The sequence below is a fragment of the Hemicordylus capensis genome, chromosome 1 (genome assembly GCF_027244095.1).
Source record: "Hemicordylus capensis ecotype Gifberg chromosome 1, rHemCap1.1.pri, whole genome shotgun sequence".
Taxonomy (NCBI): domain Eukaryota; kingdom Metazoa; phylum Chordata; class Lepidosauria; order Squamata; family Cordylidae; genus Hemicordylus; species Hemicordylus capensis.
The window spans coordinates 359,081,824-359,107,407 of record NC_069657.1 but is presented as its reverse complement, the minus strand read 5'-3'; the positions used below and the strand labels follow the sequence as shown (position 1 = coordinate 359,107,407).

At 43.6% G+C, this 25,584-nt stretch overlaps 1 protein-coding gene across 15 annotated transcripts in view; it reads right to left on the bottom strand.

The window, feature by feature from the left end:
• STXBP5 (syntaxin binding protein 5) overlaps window positions 1-25,584 on the bottom strand; it is a 235,009-nt gene that overhangs the window by 95,386 nt on the left and 114,039 nt on the right. For all 15 annotated transcript variants that reach the window (XM_053291487.1, XM_053291414.1, XM_053291434.1 and 12 more), the window contains 3 exons: window positions 24,232-24,355; window positions 21,464-21,542; window positions 3,040-3,194 (listed from right to left, as the gene is read on the bottom strand). In XM_053291487.1, the coding sequence (XP_053147462.1) occupies window positions 3,040-3,194; window positions 21,464-21,542; window positions 24,232-24,355 (358 nt within the window). The remainder of the gene's footprint in view (window positions 1-3,039; window positions 3,195-21,463; window positions 21,543-24,231; window positions 24,356-25,584) is intronic.

Here is a 25,584-nt window from a genome sequence, read left to right as displayed (position 1 = left end):
GGTGTAGAAGTCTGAATAACTTCCCAAGCAGATTTTACAGCCTTCGTAATGACAAGTAACATAGGTAAGTATACTGGTTGCAGTCCTGTAGCCTTTTCTATAAAATTGTACACTGGATCATCCAGATCCATAATTTTTTGTTTAAGATCCAATCCTAATATTTCTGCCATCTCTGCTATTTGCTGGTGGTAGGATTTCATTTCCTCCGTTGGCAAAATATATGGGTGTTGCAGACACATTTTGATCTGGTTCATGAATGTGTTCAGTTGACTCCTCACTCATGGAGTCAGATGCATAATCCTGCTCTTCACCTGATGAGTCCTCATGCCCAACCATGGGGCCCGTAAAACATTGCACCATGGCACAATGCCTCGGATTGCCCTTGCGAGTATCTCTCCTGTCATGTCTGTGATCGTCCGTGCGTGCATCTCTCCTGTCATCTGCTGAAGAAGTGGTCCCTACAGCAGTAGTCTGCTTACCACTCCTTTCTGACAAGGAACCTTCCATATCTGCCGCAGGCATAACTGTGTCCCTTGCCAACACCGTTTGTGTTGCAGTATTTCTTGGGACAGACACAATCTGTGTTGCCGTAGTATGCTGCGTGGCATGTTCTGCGGGCAAATGCGTTTGTGTCTGAATGGACGTTGTTATCTGGAAATGCGGGGGCGGAACTATTGGAGGCGGAAGGAAATTCATTTGAATAGCTGCATTCTGATTCCTCACCTGCTGTGCAGTAGTCTGTACTGATGTATCCTGGAATTCATTCCACATAGATGTGACTTGCGCAGCCCTCTGCATCATTTGCGGAGCTGTTTTTTTGTGTTTGCTATTGCTTACATTGAGAGTACTCCTCTGGAGATAGTGTAATGGTATTCTCCCATCCTTTGTCTGGCAGCAGCCCCTGTAGCGGGGTGTCCCCATACAGTCTTCTGAGGGATGCTGTTTGTGGCACTGGAAGGATTTGCTCAGGCTCTTCTCCCTCCTTGATATAGAGCCCCTGGGTAAGGAAGCCCTTGAACTTGGAAGGCATCCAGAAGTTGTATGATGTACCTCGCTATTGTTGGGTCCATCGCTACTTTGCTTTCCAGCTTGACATCATGCTCGATGCTGAATGTAACTGGTGAGTGTCTACCAGGCTTCGATGCTGAAGACATTGCTGTCGACAGCGGAAATCTCAGAGTTGACAGAGAGACTGTTGTGTGGTTGGTGCTGGTGACAACGAAACTGCCCAATGTCGTGGTCTAGACATTGGCAAACCTAATGATTGGTGTTCTGTTGATGTCAAAGGACATTTCACATGCTGCAATCTCGTCAGCGACAGGGTTGTCTCTGCTTTCTTTTCACAGTGTTTCTCTTGTGATTTATCACGGTGTTTCTTTGGCGATGGGGCAGTGGTTACAATCTTGCCCTTTCTCTTTGTTTTGTCCCATTTGGGACTGGCTTCCGGTGTTTTGAAGGATGACCCCACCTTCGAAGCAGTTGCTTCGAAGCAGACACTGAGGATTTAGACTGCAATTTCATTGCAGTCCTCAGTGCCGATCTCGACATTGAGCCTGATGTAGTGGACGATTGGGGCATAACGCTTACAGGACTCAGTGCGTTCCCCAGTAATGCCACTTTAAGGCAAGCAGTTCAATTTTTTAAAGTCTGTCTGGAGAATGAAGCACAGATTGAACAGGCTGCTGCACTATGACCCTCTCCCAAACACAACAAACACTGCTGATGTCCGTTTGGTTGAGGGAGTTTGCCCTTGCAGCTCACACACTTTTTAAAAGGTGGTTTTCTCCCTCGGAGACCTCACACTCATGTGAAGCTTGTGGAGGGGTTGCCAGTTAGAGTAGTTGTGTTCTGATCCTAGTCTAGCCAGAAAATGCCACCATGTAACTAATTTTAATTGTCAAATGCAGAAGTGTCCATTATTCGTTCCGTTAATCAGTCACCATTCAATCTTCCACTACTTAACGCTATCCACAGGGTAGTCTTTGCTGATCCGTGTCCCAGCCTACTTCACTGTCCTTGAAATAGTTGCTATAGTTCTTTTCTGAGACGCTTTAGTGATACCGAAGAAGTGATCGCTTTGGCGGTCAGAAAGAAACTGAAAGAGGGACATCTAACCGCCGATATAAGAGGACACGGAGCACACGCAGTAGGCGGCTGGAGGCATCTCAAGGAGCTAAAGATTTTTACCTGAAGTGGTTTGCGCAGGTGCAGAACCAAATATTTATGACTGTCATGGATCACTATCCAGATCCTGTTGTTCAACCAGTACTCTCAAAGAAGTATACAAACAATCAAAGGAATTTTAAAAAGACAGCTAACATAGTCTAATCCAGCAATAAAAAAGTCTTATCTTAAAACACAGCCATAAACAAGCTAAAAAACCAGGAACCAATTCCCAAAATACCACAGACCACCACCTTCACACTTGCCTGTGCAACAGCAGCCCCATTCAGACATTTTTGAAACAAGCCCACTGTAAATGCTCACAGTGGGCAAAGAAGGTCAGAAGTCCTGTTCCTGAAGTGTTTCCAGAGTGCAAGTCATCCTGCAACTGGCTTAGGGTGTCTGAAGAGATCGCGATTCCGTGATCAGCAGGCTAGGGCACCCCAGCCTCCCGATAATGGAAGTGCCCACTATCACGGTGAAAACTTTAACCTCTTCAATAAATGCTGGTGTATCCATGAGTGATGCAGAGGAGGCAGAGAGTGATAGGATGGGGTGGGACTTCCAACCCACTTTCAGCATGTGTAAGTATGTAATGCACTCTTTCTCCTAGCCTCTGGCTATACACAGAGAGAATTCTAGACCTGCAGAAACAGGTAAATACCACGGGCTAGAACAGTCATAGCCCTCCCCTCAGTTGCCTTGAAGTGAGTCAATGTTCTGCTTCTCCCAGCCAGGCTCACATGAGCTTAAGAGCTTGAAGAGTTCATATTGTATTTGAGCTTGTGCTCTTTGAGGCTCCCAAACTCTATCCAACTTCAGCGGCATCTCTAATATAAAACAGTCCAATAGTAGGAAGATTCTATCAGAACCTACCATTAGGGTATGGAGTTTCACAGAGAGTTAGAAAATCAACTATTGAATAATCCATTTCTAAAACAGCAGTGCTCTTTCCATGCATGACAGTTAAACAAGGTCTTCTTCCAACTGTGTCATAGGATAAGCCACCTGACAAAATGATAAAAGGTTCCCTGGAACGAAAGATAAACAGTTAAGATTACAGAAAGTAGTAGACTAACATGTTTTATTCTGCACTTATCAAGTTGTTTGAGTGCATAGGTCGGGCCTTTGCAATGATTCCACTTCAAAGCATCAACATCAAATGATCTGCACATTGTCCCTGGTCCTGAGGGTAGGTGGCCACTTCCAGCACTTACCTCTGCGCAGAATGATCACGTGCACATCACAGGACCATGCCGTTAAAGGGATTATCACAGGAAGCTCCAGTGATATCTTGGAAGCTGTGTGGGTAGTGCTGGGAAATGTAGTCCTTCCCAGCAATTTCCTCATAGAGCAGCCACCTCTCCATGGGGCCAGGGGAGATGTGCAAATGATTCAGGTCTCACACTTCAAAGGCAAGTCTTTGCACAGGCCTAGCATTTTTATTATCTGGGACAATAGATCAGGAGTTTTCTGTGCAAGACCTGTTTCAATTAAGAGTTGTGCAAGAACTAAAGGTTGCCCAATGGTATACCCAATTAAAATATTTCACATAGTGTTAATCTGTAGAATAATTCACAGATGCAATTTAATACCAGCCACTTTGGGTACCAGCCAGCCTAGCATAAATTCAGTCTTATTAAACAGTGGCTGACATCCTGAGTAATGAACCACATGTGGAAGAATGTTGCACTAGTACAAAGTTGTTGTCCTACTGATTTGTACTAGGTCTGGAGCCTGTGTTTCAGACTAGAGTTGTGCTACTACAAGTATGCTTGTGCAACAGTTGCACAACCTATGGCATGCCTCAATTGTTTTAAAAGGAATTTTTGCAAAGAGTGCTATAGCACTAGAATGCAATTCCTCAAATCCCTATGTAGCACAACTATGCAATCTTCTTGTGCTAGCACAACTTGACTTGTTACACAAATTCTTCATTAGGATGCCAGTCAATATTTTAAACAACGTGCAATTTAAACAAACTTGCTATCAAAGATTTAGGACATGTCCTCTCTTATTTAGGGCAGAGCCCATCCTTAATATAAAGATGCAGCACTGTACTGCCAAATTCTGCTAGTCTTACCAAAACAAAACACGAAACAAAACCAAAGACATTTTACCGCCATCAAAATCCCTTGGATGTTTCACTAAAGTAGGAATCTCAAAATTATTATCTAAATTTCATTTTTAATTTGGTGGCAACTTTAACATATATAAACCGATTAAGCCCATCTATCTATGTGAAGTTAACATGGTTGTAGGCACACCGCTCAAAGATACAGGCTTTGGGCAGTATATAAATATGTTAAAAATAAATAATAATTGTTTACTTTGCACTGTGCTACATAGAACAAAAAACACATAGACCTTTGTATTGTAGTCACTATAATTTGAAAAGTGTGACTATTTGCTTCCCCTTCTATGAACTTCACATTAAAAAGAAGTTTGTGGCACCTTAAAATACTATCAAATTACTGTAGACCAAATAAATCTTTATTTGGTCACTAACAAAAAAAAGGGGGGGGGGGAGATACATTAAAATATCAAGAAAAACATCAGACCTTAACAACAGTACCCAACAGCTATAATACAGAGATGTGAAAGGGCTGTAGAAGATACCATAACTTATCTAATCCTATTATCAAAAGAAATCCAGCCACATTATATGTAACCTCAGTGTAGTATAGGTTTTTAGAGAAGAAGGTTGATGTCCCAGTTCAAAGCTGAAACAGTTTGGGTTGCCAACTAGGCCATGTGTGTGCTGGCACTGTGCACAGGCTGCTGGGGAGAGTGCCACCACAGCAGGAAGCTGTGTGGAGTGGCAGGCAAGCAGCTATGGACCTGCTGTACTCACTAGGGGTGTGCAATTCGGGATTTCGGGTGATTCGGCTCGGACCCGAACCGAATCACCCCTGTTCTGTTTTGTGCCCGAATCTGGGTCACCCGAATCACCCTTGATTCGGTTCGGATTCGGATTTAATCCGAATCCGAATTGATTCGGGAGGGTAAAAAGGGGCCCAGGGGCAAAATTTTGGGGTGGGGTGGTAGTGCCCAATGGGTAGAGTCTACCACCCCAATTTCAGGGGGATTGGGCAAAATCCTGATTTTTGGTGAATTTTTAAAGTTTTAGTGACTTTGGGGCAGTTCGGGGGCATAGCATGGGATCTGGGCAAAAGTAGTGGGGTGGGGTGGTAGTGCCTAATGGGTGCAGGCTACCACCCCAATTTCAGGGGGATTGGGCAAAGGGCTGATTTTTGGTAAATTTCTGAAAATTTCATGTCTTTGGGGCAGATTGGGGCATATTGGGGCAGAAAGTGGGGTCTGGGGCAGAATAGTGGGGTGGGGTGGTAGTGCCTAATGTGTGGAGGCTACCACCCCAATTTCAGGGGGTCTGGACAAAGGGCTGATTTTTTGAGAATTTTTGAAGTTTTAGTGACTTTGGGGCAGTTTGGGGGCAGAAAGTGGATCTGCCCCAAAAGAGTGGGGTGGAGTGGTAGTGCCTAATGGGTGGAGGCTACCACCCCAATTTCAGGGGGATTGGGCAGAGGGCTGATTTTTTGAGAATTTTTGAAGTTTGGGTGTCTTTGGGGCAGATTGGGGGCAGAAAGTGGATCTGCCCCAAAGGAGTGGGGTGGGCTGGTAGATAGTGCCTAATGGGTGGAGGCTCAGAAAAGGTGTGAATTCTCATTCTATCATAGCAAATGAGATTTTTTTCAATTAAACAACTCTCATGACCCCACTTTCACTTTTTCACACTTTCCTTTACTATGAATAATATGAGGAAGTAATCAATTTAGCACACTTCACCTTATGAAGACAAACCTCAGAAAAATAAATTCACCATAATTCACCCCTCTGCCCAATCACTCTTAAATTGGGGATGGGTGATAGCCTCCACCCATTAGGCACTATCTACCAGCCCACCCCACTCCTTTGGGGCAGATCCACTTTCTGCCCCCAATCTGCCCCAAAGACACCCAAACTTCAAAAATTCTCAAAAAATCAGCCCTCTGCCCAATCCCCCTGAAATTGGGGTGGTAGCCTCCACCCATTAGGCACTACCACCCCACCCCACTACTTTTGCCCAGATCCCATGCTATGCCCCCAAACTGCCCCAAAGTCACTAAAACTTTAAAAAATCGCCAAAAATCAACCGTGAACCGAATCACCCGAATTTTTCATGCCCAAAATTCGGGTGATTCGGCTCGTGCCCGAAAAATATCGGAGGACATCGGGGGTGATTCGGTTCGGCCCCGAATCACCCGAAATTGTTCGTTTCGGGCACAGATCGTTCTGTGCCCGAAATTTTTTGCACATCCCTAGTACTCACTTTTCAAGGTCCCCCTGGTGCTGCATTTAAACTGCCCAACCGGTTCAGTGGCAACCCAAACCAGTTTGGTTTTGAACCAGGGCACAAACCTTGGTTAGTGTACATCTCTATAAGTTTCCATGGACTAGAGCTCACTTCATCATATGCTAAAGTGTTATCTTCATTTGCACGTATACACATGGGTATACAGGAAAACAAACAGTAGGGGCTGATCACCATGAAATGCAAGATGTGCAATCTCCAACAATTCTTTGTAACACTTAAATGTTATATGTAACAATTCTCAAAAGTAGTAACTGACAACAGTCCAGTCTTCCTGGTTTTGTTAATTTAACAAAACTACACTACCAGAGTTTTAAAATCCCACACAACCACAATAAAAAAAATTCATCAGATCTTAGGAAGTATTTCACCCAATGACTGTTTAAACTGCAACAGGACAGACAGGAGTGTAGGATGACAATCAATCTAAGCTGGTGATGCACCAGATTTTTTTTTGCCATGTGGCTCAAAAAAAAGGGGGGTGGAGAGGAAATAATGTTGGGATGCTCCACACAGTTGTAGCTCATCTACTCTTTTTTAATGTTAATGTGCAGTTACTTTGTATACTATAGTACAGGCAAAATATTAATGAAATCAATGTCTGTTTAGGCAACTTTTACAATAAACCAAATGTTGATTAAGCTACTGTCAATATTGCAACTGTATTCTGTATTTGTTTCAAATGTTTCCCCAGTGTAACAAAATGCTACAAACAAAAAATGACTAATAGATTGGTGGGGAGAATGCTAACTGAGTAATATCTATCCCCTGGATCTTTAAATTCTTCTTTGGGTCTTTGCTGCCACCATCTCCTTGATAATACCTGTGAAGACCCCAGTAAAGAAGATTTAGGTCTTTCAGCATTTGTTCAGTGGCCTTAGTCCTTCCCATCTAAATAGATGGGAAGACACAGATAACATTCCTTTGTATTTTGAGGTTCCGGGAAAATTATTGCAGCCAAACAGGCAGATGGGAGAGTAAACACCCTTCAAAGCATTCAAACTACTAACCCCACAAAATCAAAATACAGACAAATGAACAAAACAATAACAACATGCCTTGTATTACAAGTTTAGGAACGAGGGGTAGAGTAGAGGGAAAAGGTAAAGCACAAAGAAAGTTAAAACTTGCAAGTTAGGTTCTAGCCCTTCAAGCCTAAGTGTTTTCAGGAACACTACAGGTCAGATTAACCAGGGAAGAACAAACTGGGCTGGCAACAATTCATAAGAAAAAGAGAACAAAATGGTGGCTGGTGAAAAAAGAGAGAAACAATGTTGGAGTAGGCAGGGCCCAAATTATCATTACAGCCAGTAGGTGATGACACCCCTCAAATTCTCAAGCTGGGAGGGGGTCTCTTCCCTTTCAGCATCTTCCACTGAAACTCTTCAATTATGTCCCAGGGTATTTTTTGCCTATAAAACCTACCCCAAAGAAGGCAATGATCTCTTGCACTTGCACTCTTGCCTGCAACCCATAATGCACAAGCGCAAGCTGTGCCCATGCCCCATAACTTGCCATGTGCTTGAGCTAACTGGAGAAGGACCCCAGCTAGATATGAAAAATGGCTTTCTCTTACCCTTGCCCTCAAACCTCTGCCCCCTTCCTAGTGCTGACCTGGTGAATGTGCTTTACTAGCCACTTAAGACACCTCCAGAGTTTGCCAATCCCCATTATGGGAAGACTGTTAGCAAGTTCATTAAGTGCTAATCTCTTGCTCAAACACCCTCCTTTCATTTTCTGTATCCCTGCCGCTCAATAAATTCTTTGTTTTAAAGGCATGTGTCTTCCTTCTTTTGTCCTTTACAATGCATCCACACCATGATCAACTTTCCCAAGATATCTGAAGGTCAATATAGCTGTGGGTTGGTCTGCATCCATTTGATGACCTTAAGATCCTTAATATTTATTTTAACTTTATATAACAAATCTTGGCATGACGTAATTTATTTATTATCCCTTTAAAATGTGCACTACTGCTTGGGGCGGCTCACAAAATTAATAAAATCAATACTATATAAAACAATTTAAAAAGTAATTTAAACAGTTAAGAAAGCAAGCTAAAATCACATTTAAAAGTTACAAAATTTTAAATGTTTCAAATTAAATATTAAGTAAAAACTAAAAACTAAGAAATAAGAAACCTACCAGATATGAGCAGCGGATAGAAACTTAAAAGCCTCTCTAAAAAGGTGTCTGGTTTTTATTTTGTTTTGTTTTTTAAACCCACAGTTTTTAGAAAACACTGAAGGAAGGAGCATGGCAAAGCTCTTCTGGGAAGGAGTTCCAAAGTTGAGGAGCCACAACTGAAAAGCTCCTGAGATGTTGAGCTGAGGGCCCTGGCAGGGTCATATGGGTGAATGCAGTCTGAGAGATACCTTATCCCAAGCCATATATGGCTTTTACGGTCAAGAACACTACCTTGAATGTAGCCTGGATGCAGATTGGTAACCCCTGAAGCTGCCGCAATATGGGTGTAACACTCATGAAGCGACCTACGCCCACAAACATCCTTGCAGCAGCATTCTGGACAAGCTGAAGCTTCTAAAGTCTTCAAGGGCAGCCCCATGTAAAGTGCGTTGGAGTAGTCCAATCTGGATGTCAGCAGAGCATGAGTAACTGAGTTCAGGTCCATGTTCTCCAAGTATGGTCTCAGCTGGCGTACCAGCCATATCTGATAAAAAGCACTTCTGCACACAGCTTTCACCTGTACCTGTATGGACACTGTCAGGTCCAGAAACATCCCCAAGCTACAGACTCCCCCGCCCCAGGGGGAGTGTGATTCTGTCCAAGACCAGATTTACCTCACTACTTAGATGATCAGTTTTACCAACCCAGAGCACTTCAGTCTTATCTGGATTAGGTTTCAGCTTGATTGCCCCTATCCAGCCTAGAACAGCCTCCAACCCGTTTCAGAACATCCACTGTCTCCCTGGCTCACTTGAATGATAGGTAGAGCTGGGTATCATCTTTATACCGATGACACCATAGCCCACACACATGGATGACGTATCTCATCAAATTCTTGTAGATATTAAACCACACAGGGGAGACAATGGATCCCCACAGCACCCCATAGGCCAAAGGGTGGAGCAGGCGTCTCCCAGCACCACCTTCTGAGTACGACCCTTCAGGTAGGACAGGAGCAAATGTATAACCATGTGCTCAAGTCCCAACGCAGAGAGATGACCCAGAAGGATACCATGGTTGATGGTATTGAAAGTCACTGAGAGGTCCAGGAAAACCAAGAGAGTCACATTCTCTCTATTGATTGGCATAGGTCATCCACCAGTGTGACCAAGGCAATTTCTGTCCTGTACCCAGGCCAGAAGCCAGACTGGAAAGGATTCAAGTAATCCCATTCATCCAGGGCTGCCTGGAGCTGAGTCACCACCATGCTCTCTAACACCTTGCCCCAAAAGGGGAGGTTAGAAACCAGTTGAAAGCTATTTAAATCTGGGCCCAATGAAGGCTTTTTAGGAGGAGTCTAGTGATCACCTCAACAAGGTGGTCCCCCAACACCACCCCGATTCAGGGAGACATTCACCACCCCTGACACCCATGTACCCAGTCCTTCCCTAAAAGCCTCCATCAACCATGAAGGGCAAGGGTCAAGCACACAAGTTGTAGGCCTCAGACTTCCAAGCAGTTTCTCCATCTCTTCAGGCAACACAGTTTAAAAGCCACCCAATATAATAAGACCAGATGGTGTACTGGTAACATCCAGCTCCAGCTCTGCAAAAAACTTAGCAGCCATGTCAGAATAGATGAGAGTCTTTTTATCCACAAAATGAAATGCAAATTGATCACAGCGGGCTGCCAGGGGTTCTGCTTGATTATCATTGGGGCCATCATGTAGGAGGCCCTGAACCACTTGAAAAAGCGCTGCTGGATGACACTGAGTGACCACAGTGGTGGTAGAAAAGTAGGATTTCTTCACCGCCACAGAATAGGCTTTAACATTGGCTCTAGCCTCTGTTTGGTCACATTCATTCTGCGTTTTATGCCAACAATGCTCAAGCCATCTACTAGCCTAATTCATTACTCACCTGTATCCCAGGGGGTTGCTTGGACTTGCCAAGTCAGGGGAGGATGCTTAATCACAACTGTGTCAATCGCCCAACCCATCTGCTCATATCAGGGTGCCAATAGGATTGTCCACTCTTTCAGCAGGAAAATCCCCCAGAGCCATCAGAAATCCTCTTGGATCCATCTAAGAGTGGAACAGCCTAACTGGTTCCCCACCCCTAAAGAGGTGTATTGGGTCCACCCTCAGTCCAACATTCACCAGATAGTGATCCGTGCATGACAATGGTATTAAGGCCACCTGGACTATCCAAGGAGCATCACTGCCCACCAATTACTCAAAGAACAAGCCGAGCATGTGGCCTGCCACATGTGTGGGACCAGAAATCAGTTGAGACAAGCCCATGGTCATCATGGTGGACATGAAGTCCTGAACTGCACCAGACAAGGTGGCCTCAGCATGGACATTAAAATTCCCCAAGACTAACATTCTCGGGGTCCTCAATGTCACACCTAAGACTTCGCATACTGCTCAACCCACTGTCTAACAGAATCCCAACTTTGTCTCGCAATCCCAGCACTGCATGCAGGCACTTGAATTGGTCCGAATGGTGACAGTGCATCTGGTGATTGGGGGTGGTCTCTTGATGAACCAGGACAACCCCACTTCCCTGTCCTGGCTGATGCTGCACCCAGAAACCTCATGGACTCATAAGTGTAATTTCTTTAGTTTTTTTTACTAGGAAAAAAAATTTGTTGGGGTGGGGGACTATTTTTCTTTTCTGAAAACTGTCTCCTTGTAATAGCTGGGCTCTTTAGCTGCATATACTTTATTTTTAATCTGAGAAGGGAGGCAGGAGAATATTCTGTCTACTCTATGGGTTTTTAATGAAGTGGTAAATGGACACTTTCAGAACAGAATGGAAGGTTCAAGGTGTAAACATAAGAACAGCCCTGCTGGACCAGGCCCAAGGCCCATCTAGTCCAGCATCCTGTTTCACACAGTGGCCCACCAGATGCCGCTGGAAGCCACAGGCAGGAGTTGAGGGCATGCCCTCTCTCCTGTTGTTACTCCCCTGCAGTTGGTACTCAGAGGCATCCTGCCTTTGAGGCTGGAGATGGCCTCTAGCCCTCCAACTAGTAGCCGATGATAGACCTCTCTATCGTCGAAATGATGATATGAATAGAAATAGAAATGTGCTGCCAACATTTCTGAAAGAATACTCAAACTAAAGACCTGTTTATGATAAAACTTCACTAACAAAAACAAGGAAAAAAGTAAAAAAGGAACATATATATTAATAAAAAGAAAAAATATATTTTGCTTATTTTCTTTTACAGGTTTCCATGGAGTTGAAGTGATATGGTAAATTCTACAGGCTAAAGGTTCCACAGACAAAAAGAAGGATGCTCCTTATAACTGATTATTACAACCAATAATTGCCTGTGGTCAAAGTTCATTTATCACTACCAAAAGAGAGAGCGAGAGAGCACAAGTACACACAAAAGAAAATCCTGGAATGAGAAAAGGTTTCGTCTGTTTAACATCAGTTGATATCTGAAGATATCAGTGAGACTGAATGTTGCTAAGGTAATACCCACCCTTATGGAGGGATTATATATAATTTTACATCTCTTGAATGGGTTTGTCTAAATTTAATATACAGTCATTTCAATGTAATAATGTGCTATAGTTCTGTTTTGCTACAGAAATAAGGAACATATAACTAATATGTATGAAAATGTCGTACCAATTCACTCTTACTAATATGACAATATTAAACTAAGCAAATATATTCATGTTTATGTTGTCTTCCTGAAACCAAGAATATTCTTTGCATGCACTCCATCACCAGTTTCTATTCTTTATTTGCTAATTTAAAGCCATTATCTGAACTCACATATGTAGTTAATTTTACCATTTTAAGGAGTCTCCAGCACTTCAATAAAAACAGATAACTCACCTGTAACTTGATTTTTTGGTGATCTGGTATCATTCACAACACTTTGCACCTGCACAATAGTCCATGCGGAAGGATTTTTCAGCTCCTCAAAGTGCTCTGAAGCTCTGCCCTTCACATGTGAAGCATGCTTGGTATATTTGGCAGCAGAGGGCTTCCCCGTTCAGTTCCTGAATGGCTGCTGTGTAGAATAGATCTTCATAAAATAATCAAGTTAAGTGCAAGAGGGATAGGGTCCTCCCAAAGGAGAAGGGTCTGAGGATAAGGAGTTAAAGAACTTTCTTTAGTACAGACCACTCAAACCCTGCCTCAGCTGCAGAGGAGATATCTACAGTGTAGGGCAAAGGGCATATCTGAATACCAGATAGCGCCTTTTCTTATCTCAGAAAAGTCAATGCACAACAAATGAACAGTGGAGGTTGTCGTAGCCCTAGTTGAATGGTCTTTAATAGTGCCAGGCGGCTTTATGCCTTGTTTGTCACAACAGGTGGAGATGACCCGGAGCAATAATTCAGAAAACCTTTGTTGAGGTAACAGCTGGACTTTTTGGGCATCTTCAAAGGTAATGAAGAGTCTATTTGACTTTCTGAAGTCCTTAGTCCTGCTCAAGTAAAAGAGGAGTGATATGCAAAGAGCATTCCAGAGGGGAAATTGGGTTAATGAAAAAAGTTGAAAGGACAATGTCCTGGTTAATGTGAAACTCTGAAAACACTTTTGATAGGCAGGCGGGATCAGTGCATGTAACAACTTTATTGGGAGAAAGCACACTAAGTGGAATGTCAGCTCTAAAATCGGCGAGTTTGCTAATCCTCCTGGCTGTAGGTATAGCAATCAGGAAAGCTGTCTTGCGGGTAAGCAGCTTAATAAGGGTGGAGGATAAAGGTTCAAAAGGTGCCTTGGTAGGGGTGAAAAGTACCAATGAGAGACTCCAGGGTTCAAACTGGTGTTTTAAGTTGGTAGGAGAGAGATTCTTGAGCCTTTTGCAGTCTGGATGGGGGGGAAAGGGTTTTAGTATCCCATCCCTTATGCACTGCAGAAAGGGCTGACATATGGACCTTGATAAATGAGCTGGAAAGTCCAGTGTGTTTTAGAGAGGTCAAGTGCAAGAGAACTTGATGTACAGAGTCAGAAGCTGGTTCAAAACCTTTAGTCCTATAATAGTTTGTAAATCTTTTCCATTTACAAGAGTAATTGCATCTGGTTGGGCCTTTGTGCTTGTGGAGCAAGATGCGGTCTAGAGGTTTAGCTACCAGGCTTTCACGTTCAGAGGCTGTGATGGAGCACCTGTCCCCTGTTCTGTGAGAGAAGGTCGGGGTGCTGGTGGAGACGGTGATGGAGGCCTCAAGACAGTCATGAAAGTAGGGGAAACTAAGGCTGCCCGGGCCACCATGGTGTGAGTATTATGCATTTGGTTTTGTTAAGATTTTGCCGAGGACATGTGACAGGAAAGGAAAGGGTGGGAAGTGGTCATAGAGATGCATGTTCCAGGGAATTTGAAAGACATCTCCCAGTCCTTGCCTATTGCAGCCCTTGAGCAGTAGAGAGTGCACTAGGGTCATGAAAAGGTCCACTTGGGGAGTCCCCCACCATAGGAAAAGATTGGAGAGGATGTCATGCTTGACCTCCCATTCATGTTGGCAGGACAGGTCTGTTTCCCTACTGAGATTGTCTTCCAATATGTTGTTGATGTCCTTTATGTGAAGAGATAATGGGTAGACGTGGTGGTTTGTCGACCAATCCCTAAGGTAAATGGAGAGGTTGCAGAGAGATCTGGAGACTCTGCCCCCTTGGCAACTGATATAAACGATGGTGGTCATGTTGTCCAGTAGGACTTAGACCATTTTTCTGCTCAGGACTGGTATGAAGGACTTGAGGGCTAAGCGAATGGCCAAGAGTTCGAGGAAATGTATATGTAGGAACAACAGTTCGTGGCTCCAGAGGCCATGTGCATGAAAACCAGAACAATGAGCCCCACAACCCATCAGGGAGGCATTCGTTGTGACAGTTATTCTGGGAATAGGGGGCTGAAATGGTATACCTGCTCTTAGAGTCTCTGGGAAAGTCCACTAGAGCTAGGAGTCCAGAATTGTTTGTGGTAATAAGAGTTGAAGCGGCTGACCTTACACATTTGGCCTGAAGTTTGAAAGATGCCACAACTGGAGGTGTCACATATGCAGTCTGGTGTAATGAACAGTCTTCGTGCAAGAAGCTATCAGGTCCAAGAGGTATTGGATGGACTGCACCTCGGGGCGGGGGGGGACTGGGTTGGAAGGATTGGATCAGATATACAATGGAGAGCTGTCTGTCCTTTTGTAGAAAGGCCTGCTTTGCATTTGTGTCCAGAATGGCACCTATATAAGTTAGAGATGTCGGAAGGGGGAAGGGATGAGGGAACATTTTTTCCAATTTACCCATACTCCCAGATTCTCTGGGAGAGTGAGCACTGTTTGAATGTGGTTGGTGTGAAGTGCTCTGTCTGGGCAGACGATCAGCCAGTTGTCAAGATAGGCAAAGATTGAGATGCTTTCCGTTCTGAGGTGGGCAATGATCGCACATATGCATTTTATAAAGATGCATAGGGCTGTAGAGGGTTCAAAAGGGGAAGACTGTTTACTGGTAAACTTGGTCCGCCACTGTAAACCATAGGTATTTCTTGTGTCTCGGCCGAATCCCTACATGAAAATAGGCATCTTTGTGATCTAGCATGGCAAGCTGGATCTCCTCCTCTACTAGGAGAGGAGGAGCTGTTGTAGAGTGAGCATTCAGAATTTCTTTGTGTGAATGAAATTGTTGAGGAGATGAAGATCCAGTATAGGTTGGAGATCTCTCTTTTTTGTTCCCTGCCCATAGGTTCTTCTTCAAAACTGGTTCTATTGCCCCTTTAGACAACAGTTCTTGGACTTCTGCAAACAAAGTAGGGCATGGGGGTCAATGGGTATAAGGCTTGTTCTCAAACATAATCCCCTGTTTTTCTGAGTATGTTTGGAAAATAATAAACAAATTTTGCAGGTGCATGAGTTGTGGTCCTCCCCTAAGCAAAGCAGGCAGAGGTCATGCCTATCTGAAGAGGGGAGAGTCCCACAGCAAGAGGAACAGCATTGAAAAGTATTTTAGAGTCCATAGAGATTAGACCAAAATGCAGACTAAAGAATATTTGTTTACCATATTTCTATACAGCCTGATATAGAAATCTTCAGGCAGTATGTGCAGAATAGTCGGGGGAAGGGGGAGACAGTACAGTACAAGGTCAGAAAGGATAATAAGCAAACACCAATTTATGTCTTTTAGGAACCAAGTACGAGGAGCAAATCCCGAGGAATGCATCCACAACCATGGTCGAGAAGTAACAGCTGGGAAGCACTCTGCCGCCAAAGATACCAAGTGCGCTCCACACACAAAGGGCAGAGCTTCAGAATGCTCTGAGGAGCCAGAGGATAGTTCCGCAGGGAATACTGTGCAGGCAAAAAACCCACAGTGTAAAGGATACAGGATCACCCCTAAGATCCACTCCTTACTTGTGGGGGGTTTAGAGTCTTTCCAGTGCTTTGCCAATTAAATTCAGCAGCTGTTAACATATACAAAACTGGATTTCTAATGTTGAAAGAAACTGGGTTTCTAAGGTTTATGGCAGTGTCTTAACATAATTTAATAAGCACATTTTAGGATTCAAAAATCACGGTAACCCAAAAAATAAAGTTTGTGCCCTGAATCATGGCTGACCAGAATTTTCCAACATGTTTACATTTCTCCCAAATTCGGTGGGGTGGGGTGGGGAATCATTCTACATCCTTGCAGTGTCAACACGGACTACTTCCTGCCTAATAAATTTTACTAATGTGCCACTAGGAACACAATTTCAAACACTTTTCTCAGTTGCTGAAAAACAGTAAATGTAATCAGTGGTCAAATATAATTCCAAAAGTCATCTGATGATGTAGTTTCTTGCAGATCTTTATACCATTTCAATTAACAAGAACTCAGATTCTTTTCCTAAACATCATATTGTATTTTACAGACTTAAAAGAATCTTCCTCCTGTCTCTAATTTTTAAGTATTCAAATTTAGTTCTCCCTCCAATTAGAGTCTTCCTTTTCAGTGAAAAAATAAAATGCTTTAATTAAAGATACTGGTAAAAATGAGGTTTCTTCCCATCTGAATTCTCCACAAATTCATAAGATCTTATTGGAACATTATCCATTAAATTTTCATAGGAATAATAGTTAGTGTTCTGCCAAGCACAGAAAATTACCCAAGCAATCATTCAGATTAAATTCAGGATAATTAAGGAAGCTAAAGGGGAGAAAGCTAGATGTCAAAGCATTTCTAATCTTATTCCATACTTCTGATAACTTGATCATACTGGCTGACATCCTAAGGAAGCACCAACATGCTAAGATGTGCCTATGATGCAGAAGGCTTCTGGAGTTTTTATTCATTCAGTTTATATACCACCCTTCCTAAAGTGGCACAGGGCGGTATACATAAAATCAAACACACGTAATAAAACAATTAAAATCAGAACACACACATTAAAACTCACTAGTGGGCCCTGGTGCAGATCATCGGCGCCTCTAGTTGGGCCCAGCCATCCCCCACCCCATGCTGGCACGCCTGGCTTTCTGGCTGGCCAACCGGATCTCCCCCCCACTGCCACCCTGGGCCAGGCTGTCCTGCTGCCGCTTCCTCTATGCAGCCAGGACAGGGTCTGCCACCGCTGCCATCTCACCCCAGCGGGTGGGTCAGGGCCAGGGCTGGTCGGTCCCACTGCTGCCTCCTCCTCCCGGCCGGCGGGGCTTCGCCCGCCATCCACCCGCTGGCCCTCTGCCTCCTGGCCGCTGCCATTATTTATCTCCACTTCAATGCTGGTACTCTTGTGTGCTCTAGAGCATCTGTGTGCTAGTACTTGACTGCCCCCCTCACCTCAGAGATCTCCCCACCCTCACCTGAGCTGCACTCCTGCTCCTTCTCCTCTATCCCATTGCTTCCATACCCCTCACCCCCTTGGTCGTGGCTGCAGCATTGCTGTCACCTATTGGGCCAAGCTGCAGTCTCAGAGACCTCGCCACCTTCACCCAAGCCCCGCTCCTGCTCCTCCCCACAAGAGCAGCAGCAGTGGTTGACCAGGCTGTTCCTTGCTGCTGACACCACCATGGCCAGTCATTCCCCTCAGGCCGCTGACAGGCACGGGCCCGTCCCTTGCCTGCCTCCGATAATGGCCTCAGTAGCCCCAAACAGCAGCAGTGGTTCACTGGGCCCTTCCTTTTTGCCAGTGCTGCCATGGCCGCTCATTCCCCTCAAGCTGCGGACAGAACATCTTCCGACCAGTAGCAGTTGCATTCCAACTGACCTTAACCATTAGGCTTCTCCTCCTTATATGCATATGGAATCCCCACTGCCCAATCACCGCGGTGCCACAGTCTCCTCCTTCCTATCTGCATATGGAATCTCCACTGCCCAATCACCATGGTGCTTCTTTTTTCACAGGCTCCCTCTCCCTATCTGCATATGGAATCCCCACTGCCCAATCAGGTGCTTCAGTGGGGACGTGGCTTGCCACATCACCATGCATCCCCCTGGTCCATCTACAGGAGCATCCCCCTGGTCCGTCTACAGGAATTAATAATATAGATAGATTAAAATTAAAACTTCAAAGTAGATATCATTACAAGCCAGGCTAAAAAGATCGGTCTTTAAGGCTTTCCTGAAAGGCCTCCAAGGAAGATCATCCTCTTATATCCATGTGGAGCGTGTTGGCGACAACTGAGAAGGCCCGATCCCAGGTTGCTACCAGATGAACTGGTGGCACCTGAAGACAGACCCATCCTGATTATCTTTACGAGCGGTGGGGATCTTGTAGAGAAAGGCACTCTCAGGTAACCTGGACCTAAGCCATTCAGGGCTTTAAAAGTAATTAGTACTTTGCCTGGAAACATATTGGCAGCCAGTGCAACTGTTTAGGAACAGTCATAATGTGGTCTCTCTGAGATACCCCAGAGACCAATCTGGCTGCCACATTTTGAACTAACTAAAGTTTCCAAACTATGTACAGTGGCAGCCCTACATAGAGCACATTGCCAGCCATGGTTATCATCATTTGAATATACCAATTGTCTCTTTTTACCCTTAAGCCACAATAGATCCTTCAGTGGAATTCTAGTAAAACTTCATTAAATACTATGACATAATTTATCTTCCCTTTTTATTTCTAAGCTATACTAACCACTAAGACAATGCAGTGGCTTGCCAGTAACAGTTTTGCAACCCCCCAACTTATTTTTTTAAAAAAATGGTCACAAGCTTGTTACTGCTTAGTGTTGGCTTTTGGTAAAACTCCATATAAACAGATTAATCATGTGTTGCCCACAGTTTATCAGAGCTGATTACAAAGCACATGGTATGTTTAAGAGTGATTTTAATTCAACTCCCAATAGACAATCTTAGCCTATTTCAATTCTCAAAGCTCAAAGTCCACTTGTGCTTTAAAAAAAAAAACTTGCAAAATTTATATTTGCCAAATTATTTAAATTATTTTCAATTTTAATACCTAAATATGTTGTTATCCTTTTGCCCTCAAACCCCTTATTTTTCCTAATCATTTCAGCAAAGAATGAAGAATGTCTAAGAATTCGGCGAACAGCACAGATATGGGCAATCCCAGCTAATATTACATTTCTCAGAATATGCTCAATTTACTGTGATAATAGCTAATGTTAAAGTATACCATTATCTACTTCAAAAGTTCTGGAACAAAACTGAAAACCTGTAATGTTTTCCTTAACACCCATTCTGGCCTGTCTCAAGCCTTCTCTGCATCAAGACAGAGAGAAGTAGAGGGTATCTTCCTATTTCTTACCACTTTCAATAACCCAATAATATTACATATGTTACTAGCTCTCTTTTGCTTTTCCTTCAGTCAAAATTTAAAGAAAACTGCATTGGATACTTCAGAGTTAGCTAATTACAGACCTGTCTCTAATCTTCCTTGGTTGGGCAAGGTGATTGAGCAAGTGGTTGCTTCTCAACCAGGCAGTTTTGCATGACAGATTATTTAGATCCTTTCTAGACTGGCTTTCAGGTGGGCTATGGGGTTGAGACTGCCTTGGTCGGCCTGATGGATGATCTCCAATTGGCTATCGACAGAGGGAGTGTGACTTTGCTGATCCTTTTGGATCTCTCGGCGCTTTTCAATACCATTGACCATTTTACCCTGCTGGGTCGCTTGAAGGAGGTGGGATTGGGTGGCACTGTTTTACCGTGGATCCGCTTCTACCTTTCTGGCAGATTCCAGATGGTGTCACTTGGAGACTGTTGCTCTGAAATGTGAGAGCTAAAGTGTGGGGTTCCACAAGGCTCCATACTGTTTCCAATGCTTTTTAATACCTACATGAAACCGCTGGGATAGATCATCAGGAAGTTTGGTCTGGGATGCTATCAATATGCTGATGACACCCAGATGTATTTCTCCATACCAACTTCATCAGGAAATGCAATGACCCCCACTAAGTGCCTGCCTGGAGGTGATATTGGGCTGGATGAGGGATAGCAGGCTGAAGATGAATCCAAACAAGACTGAGGTACTGTCTTGTAGAGGGTCGGGATCTGAGAAATGGTTTAGATCTGTCTGTTCTGGATGGGGCTACACCCCACCCCCAAAGATCAGGTTTGTAGTCTGGGAGTGTGCCTGGATCTCAAACTCCCCTGGTTTCTCAGGTTGAGGCTGTGGCCAGGAGTGCTTTTTATCAGCTTTGGCTGATACATCAGATATGTCCATTTCTGGAGACAATTGACCTTAAAACGGTGGTACATATGCTGGTAACCTCTAGGCTTGACTACTGCAATGCACTGTATGTGGGGCTGCCTTTGTATATAAACTACAATTGGTACAGAATGCAGCAGCCAGATTGGTCTATGGGTTTACCTGAAGGGACTGTATAACTCCAATTCTAAAAGAACTGCACTGGCTGCAGTTATGTTTCCAGGTGAAACACAAAGTGCTGGTTTATTACTTATAAAGCCCTTAATAGCTTAGGTCCAGGGTATTTAAGAGAGTCCCTTCTCTGTCGTGAACTGTCACTTATTAAGATCACCTGGAGAGGTCTGGTTACGGTTGCCGCCAACTCGTTTGGTGGCAACTCGGGACCGGGCGTTCTCTGTGGCTGCCCTAGGGCTTTGGAACACGCTCCCTGTTGAAATAAGAGCATCTCCTTCTCTGTTTACTTTTAGGAGGGCCCTGAAGTCATACCTGTTTCCCCAGGCTTTTAACTGAAATTTAAATTTTAAATTTTAAAGTGTTTGTATCTATTGTGATTTTTATCTGTTATGTATTTTAAATGTTTTATATTTTATATTATGTTTTAATCTGTACACCGCATAGAAATTTCTATATTAGGCAGTATAGAAATTTAATAAATATATAAATAATAATAAAATGCTCAACTTCACTCAAGATTCTTTATTCCCTAGAAGGCAATGAATGATGTTTTTGATTACCACCCCCCTCCCACTTTTTTAAATTAAAAAAGTGGTTTTTGTTTTGCTGTATAGACCTGAAGGATTCATGAATGAAAATTAATGAAGCGAATTTGTAAATGCACAGGATACACTATGGAAACAGAGATTTTCAGTGATCTCACCTTTGTTCTGCAGCCAATTGAGACTCCCAAAAATGTGTTTCTGAAGGTTGCACAACCCCTCAGGGACAAATCTTTGCGAGTCATAGTCTGCTGCAGAGGGAAGGGGAGATTGTTGAAAATTGCCTCTCTTTTGTAGTTCACACATTTTCTAGCTTGGATGTTGGTCATAGAATTTCTCTTGTCACTTTTTTAGTTAATAGTATTTTAAATAGTAAATACTTTCATTTTTAGAAGCTTTTCCTCACTTACATTCATTTTTTCTTTACCAGAAATATCTAAACAGAATTACATGCTTGTTTTCTAATTCTTACCCAACTCTGGTAGTTTTGTATTCCACTTTAAGAATAGGTTTACAAGGCTCTGGCTTCTTTCCATCTTTTACCTGCTTTCCTAAAAGAAAATATTTTCTTATGTAGTTAGATATAAGGCAAAACACATTAAATTATTAAACACATCAACTTCTGGGAGTATTATAATACATTAGAAAGCTCATCAGTACACAGATCATATTCCTGGAGTTCTTATCTGCATATTTTATAGCCCCATGTGTTAGCATTTCCGATTTCAAAAATTCTGTACTGCCTTAGTTCCACCCTCTCCCCTGGGTTGCACAGAAACAGATGCTATTGGCGGCCTGCTCTGCACTGTACCTGCTGTTTCCAGGGCTGGGAGTGCTTTTCTATGGAACTGGAATCCCTGGGGACAGTGGGAAGGCACACAGGGACATCTAGAAACTACAGTTCCTCCCAGTGCTTTCACTTGGAGGAACTACAGTTCCCAGAAGTTCCTGCATGCCCTCCTATCCCCATAGCACCAGAAATGGTAGGTGCTGCACGGAGATGGCCACACCAGGCCACGTGCCTCCATATAGTGCTAGGAAGCTGGCACACTCCCCCCACCCCTTTTAAAGTGTGTACAGGATTGCTGAAGGTTAAGTCCTACTGAACTAAATGAAACTTACTCCATGTAAACCCGCATAGGATCAAGCTGGGAAAAATTGTGAAGAACAAGCCATTTCTTTCTTTACACTGCAATTCTGTTCATACAAATTCACATTTAGGCTTGTATGACAGAAAGCCTAAACTTTCTGTCTGCCTATATGCCAATATAGTACCTTTTTACAATTATTTCTTTAACATAAAGTAGTGAACACCTTCCATGACCCACAGCCCAATTATGAATGGAATCTGCTTTGAATTTGTAAACACACTGGAACCAAGTTTGGCAAAACAAAATAAAAGGCAATACAAAATGCAAGGCAAGTAAAGATCCATATGTTCTGAAAAAGTGCCACCAGAGATAGCGGCTGACATACTAAGAACAACAAACTGTTGGGACTACGGATACCTCTGACTAACTCAGCAATAGTGACTGGTGGGAAGGGGAAGGGAATTTCAATGATCTACCCTTTCCCCTAAGCATGCAGTGCCAAATGAAAATATGCTCCTGAGGAACTTTCATACCCCTTGGGGACATGCTTTCATCTGGCACAGAGTACTTCTGGTGAAGGGAAAGTTGTAGAAATACCCTCTCTACTGTGCATCAGCGCTAAAATCAGAAACTCAGTCAGCAGCACTTCATCTGGATGTCAGCCAATTTTTGTAAATGTAGGAAGACACCGTTGTAAGATTCTGTTAACATTCTAAATTTAAAATGCTCACTTTAAGTGGAACGTGGAATTTTCTTTGGCAGTTTTACATTACAATACATGCACATAAAAACAGAATTTTTTCTCCATTCAGAAGTTACAGCAGTACTGGTCTAATATAGACTGTTTCTCCTTCGTGGGCCTCTAGTGCCTCTCTCTTCCCCATGTATTAATTTAGATGACCTCATACCTGTAATGACTAGTGTTGCTAGCTTTTGAACCAGCACCTTAATAGTTTGATTTGCACTAACTAATAGGTGATATTGTTTAGCTCCATGCCATAAAATGCTTCAACTGCTGATTTCTGCATGGCAAACTTCTCATAAAGACAAAGAAGCATACCAGCTGGTACTTCTAATTTAAAAAATAACCAAATACTAGTGTATCAGCTCCAGGATCCTAACCTAGCCTGAGTTACACCTACAGTAATGTTCTTCTGTGATTCTTCCTGAAAATAGAGTTCCCATTTGTCCCCAAAGCAAAAGAATGTAGGGATGTGTGAGCTGGCTCAAGGCTGAGCCAGCTTACACTCGAAGTGGACTGTCTTAACTCAAACCGAACCTGCAGAAGCAGGCTTTATTTTTTTTTAAACACACAAAAATGGTGGACTTACCATCATTATGGGGCTTTGGGGGGTGCTCCCACGGCTATTGGGGGGGGTCCACCCCTGGCCTGGCCCTGGTTTCCAACGGCCCATTTTGGGCAGTTTTTGGCCCTTTACAGGCCTCTCTGCTCTGACGGAGGACATTTTGGTGGCTGCCGTGCATGTGCACTGGCCATCTGCGTGGCCACCTGGCTACACAAATGGTCAGTACACATGTATGGCGGCCTCCAAAATGGCCACCCACCAGGGCAGAGATGCCAGGAATAGGCCGAAATAAATGGGCCATTTTAGACCAGGGGCAGGCTGGTGGGAGGAGGGGGAATCTCAGGAGATTATGCCCACCCATGGCTGCGGGAACACCCTCCAAGCCCTGCAATGGAGCTAGGTCCTGCTTTTCTATTGTTTTAAAAAAAATTATTTCCGTCTCCGCCCCCCCCCCAACCCCCCCACCGCCCAAGCCAGGTCTGCACTGGTTCAGACTCAAGCCGGACCGGGTCTGGCTTTAGTGTGCACTGAACTGGACCAGAGCCAGTTGGGTTCTAGTCTTATTCTACTCAAACCGAATTTTCTGGTTTTGTGCAGACCCCTAACAGAATGCCAAAGTCCTTAATTACACGAGACAAGGCAGATGATAAGAAGCAGCAGTGTTGCAAGGATATGATAGGCTTTTACACCTTCTGGTCCACATACCTCAACAATTAGGTGAGAAGCAACTACCAATATACAGTAAGTAACTATTACTAAGTAAGCACATTAGGTGTCCCGGCTTGCAAACCATTCTAAAGCTCAGTTTATTCAACACAAGCACTTGTCCATTTTGAACTTACCATGTGGAGTGATTGTCTGCAATGGCTTGGTAGGATTCTTTACATTCCATATAGTCAACGTACCATCTGAATGGCTACAAATAAACTGTTTCCCTTCATGATGCCAAGCTACAGAGTGGATTGCCTGAGCAGGGAAGAAAAATCAGACAATATTCAAGGCATTAAGCAGAAGATTTTAATTTCAGAAAGTAATCTTTAAAACATTTTTTAAAAAGGGAGGTAGACTATGATGACAACTGTCCACAGATATGCTTTCACTTCAATTTCTTTGTTTAAAATTATTTCAGTAAGCCCACTACTGTGGTGTAAGAGAGAAAAATATTCAAGCATTTATTTCCCATTCTTTTAAATAGGATACACCAATCTGTTAGAACAGATAGTTAGACTAGAACCTCAGTTTTTATGCTGGCATATTTGTCTACAGTGCTGGAAACCACTGATATAAAGGCAGGTTACTCACCTGTAACTGTAGTTCTTCAAGTGGTCTTCTGTGCATCACACGTGGGATTTGCGCCTGCGCAGAGCCACTATCTGGAAAACTTCCAAAGCTTTATCTTCTTAGGAAAAAAGAGTGGGAAAACCAGTTCCCCCTATCAGCAAATGTACCTCACTCCTTCAGTCTGGAGACCGCCACAACTGTACACCTAAACACAGTGACGCGAACGCTGCTGCGGGGAGGAAGGGTGGGTTGTGTGAATGCACAGAAGACCACTCGAAGAACTACAGTTACAGGTGTGTAACCTGCCTTTATTCTTCGTTGTCTCTGTGCATCACACATGGGATAATAGAAGGCTATAAAAATTGGATGGTGGGTGCAGCCCAAGAATAAATAGAGTCATACGGAAACTCTCAGCAATGCAACTTTATTTCTCATGAACAGCAGTATGCAAAACAGACGAACCAAACAAAACACGAGTGCGAGACTGAACATCCAAGGCATAATGCCTGACAAACATCATTGGCTGAGACCATGTTGCGGCTTTACAGATCTCAGTCATAGATACACCCTTATGGAAAGCCACTGAAGTAGCCATTGCACATGTGGAATATGCTTTAATTGGAGTAGGCGATGGCTCTGAGACCAGCTGGTATGCCAAAGAGATAAACTCCCTGACCCATGCGGTGATGCACAGGAATGACACAGGCAAACCTTTAGAAGCTCTGAATATGGCACAAATAGAGATGTGGACCTACGAAACTACTGAGTACGGTCCACATAGAAGGCGAGGGCCCTTCTTACATCCAGAGAATGATAAGCACGCTCTTCCTTAGTGACAGGAGCGGGGGGAAAGGTAGGTACAGATATTTCTTGTGAGAAGTGGAACCCAGAGACAATTTTAGGCAGAAAAGAGG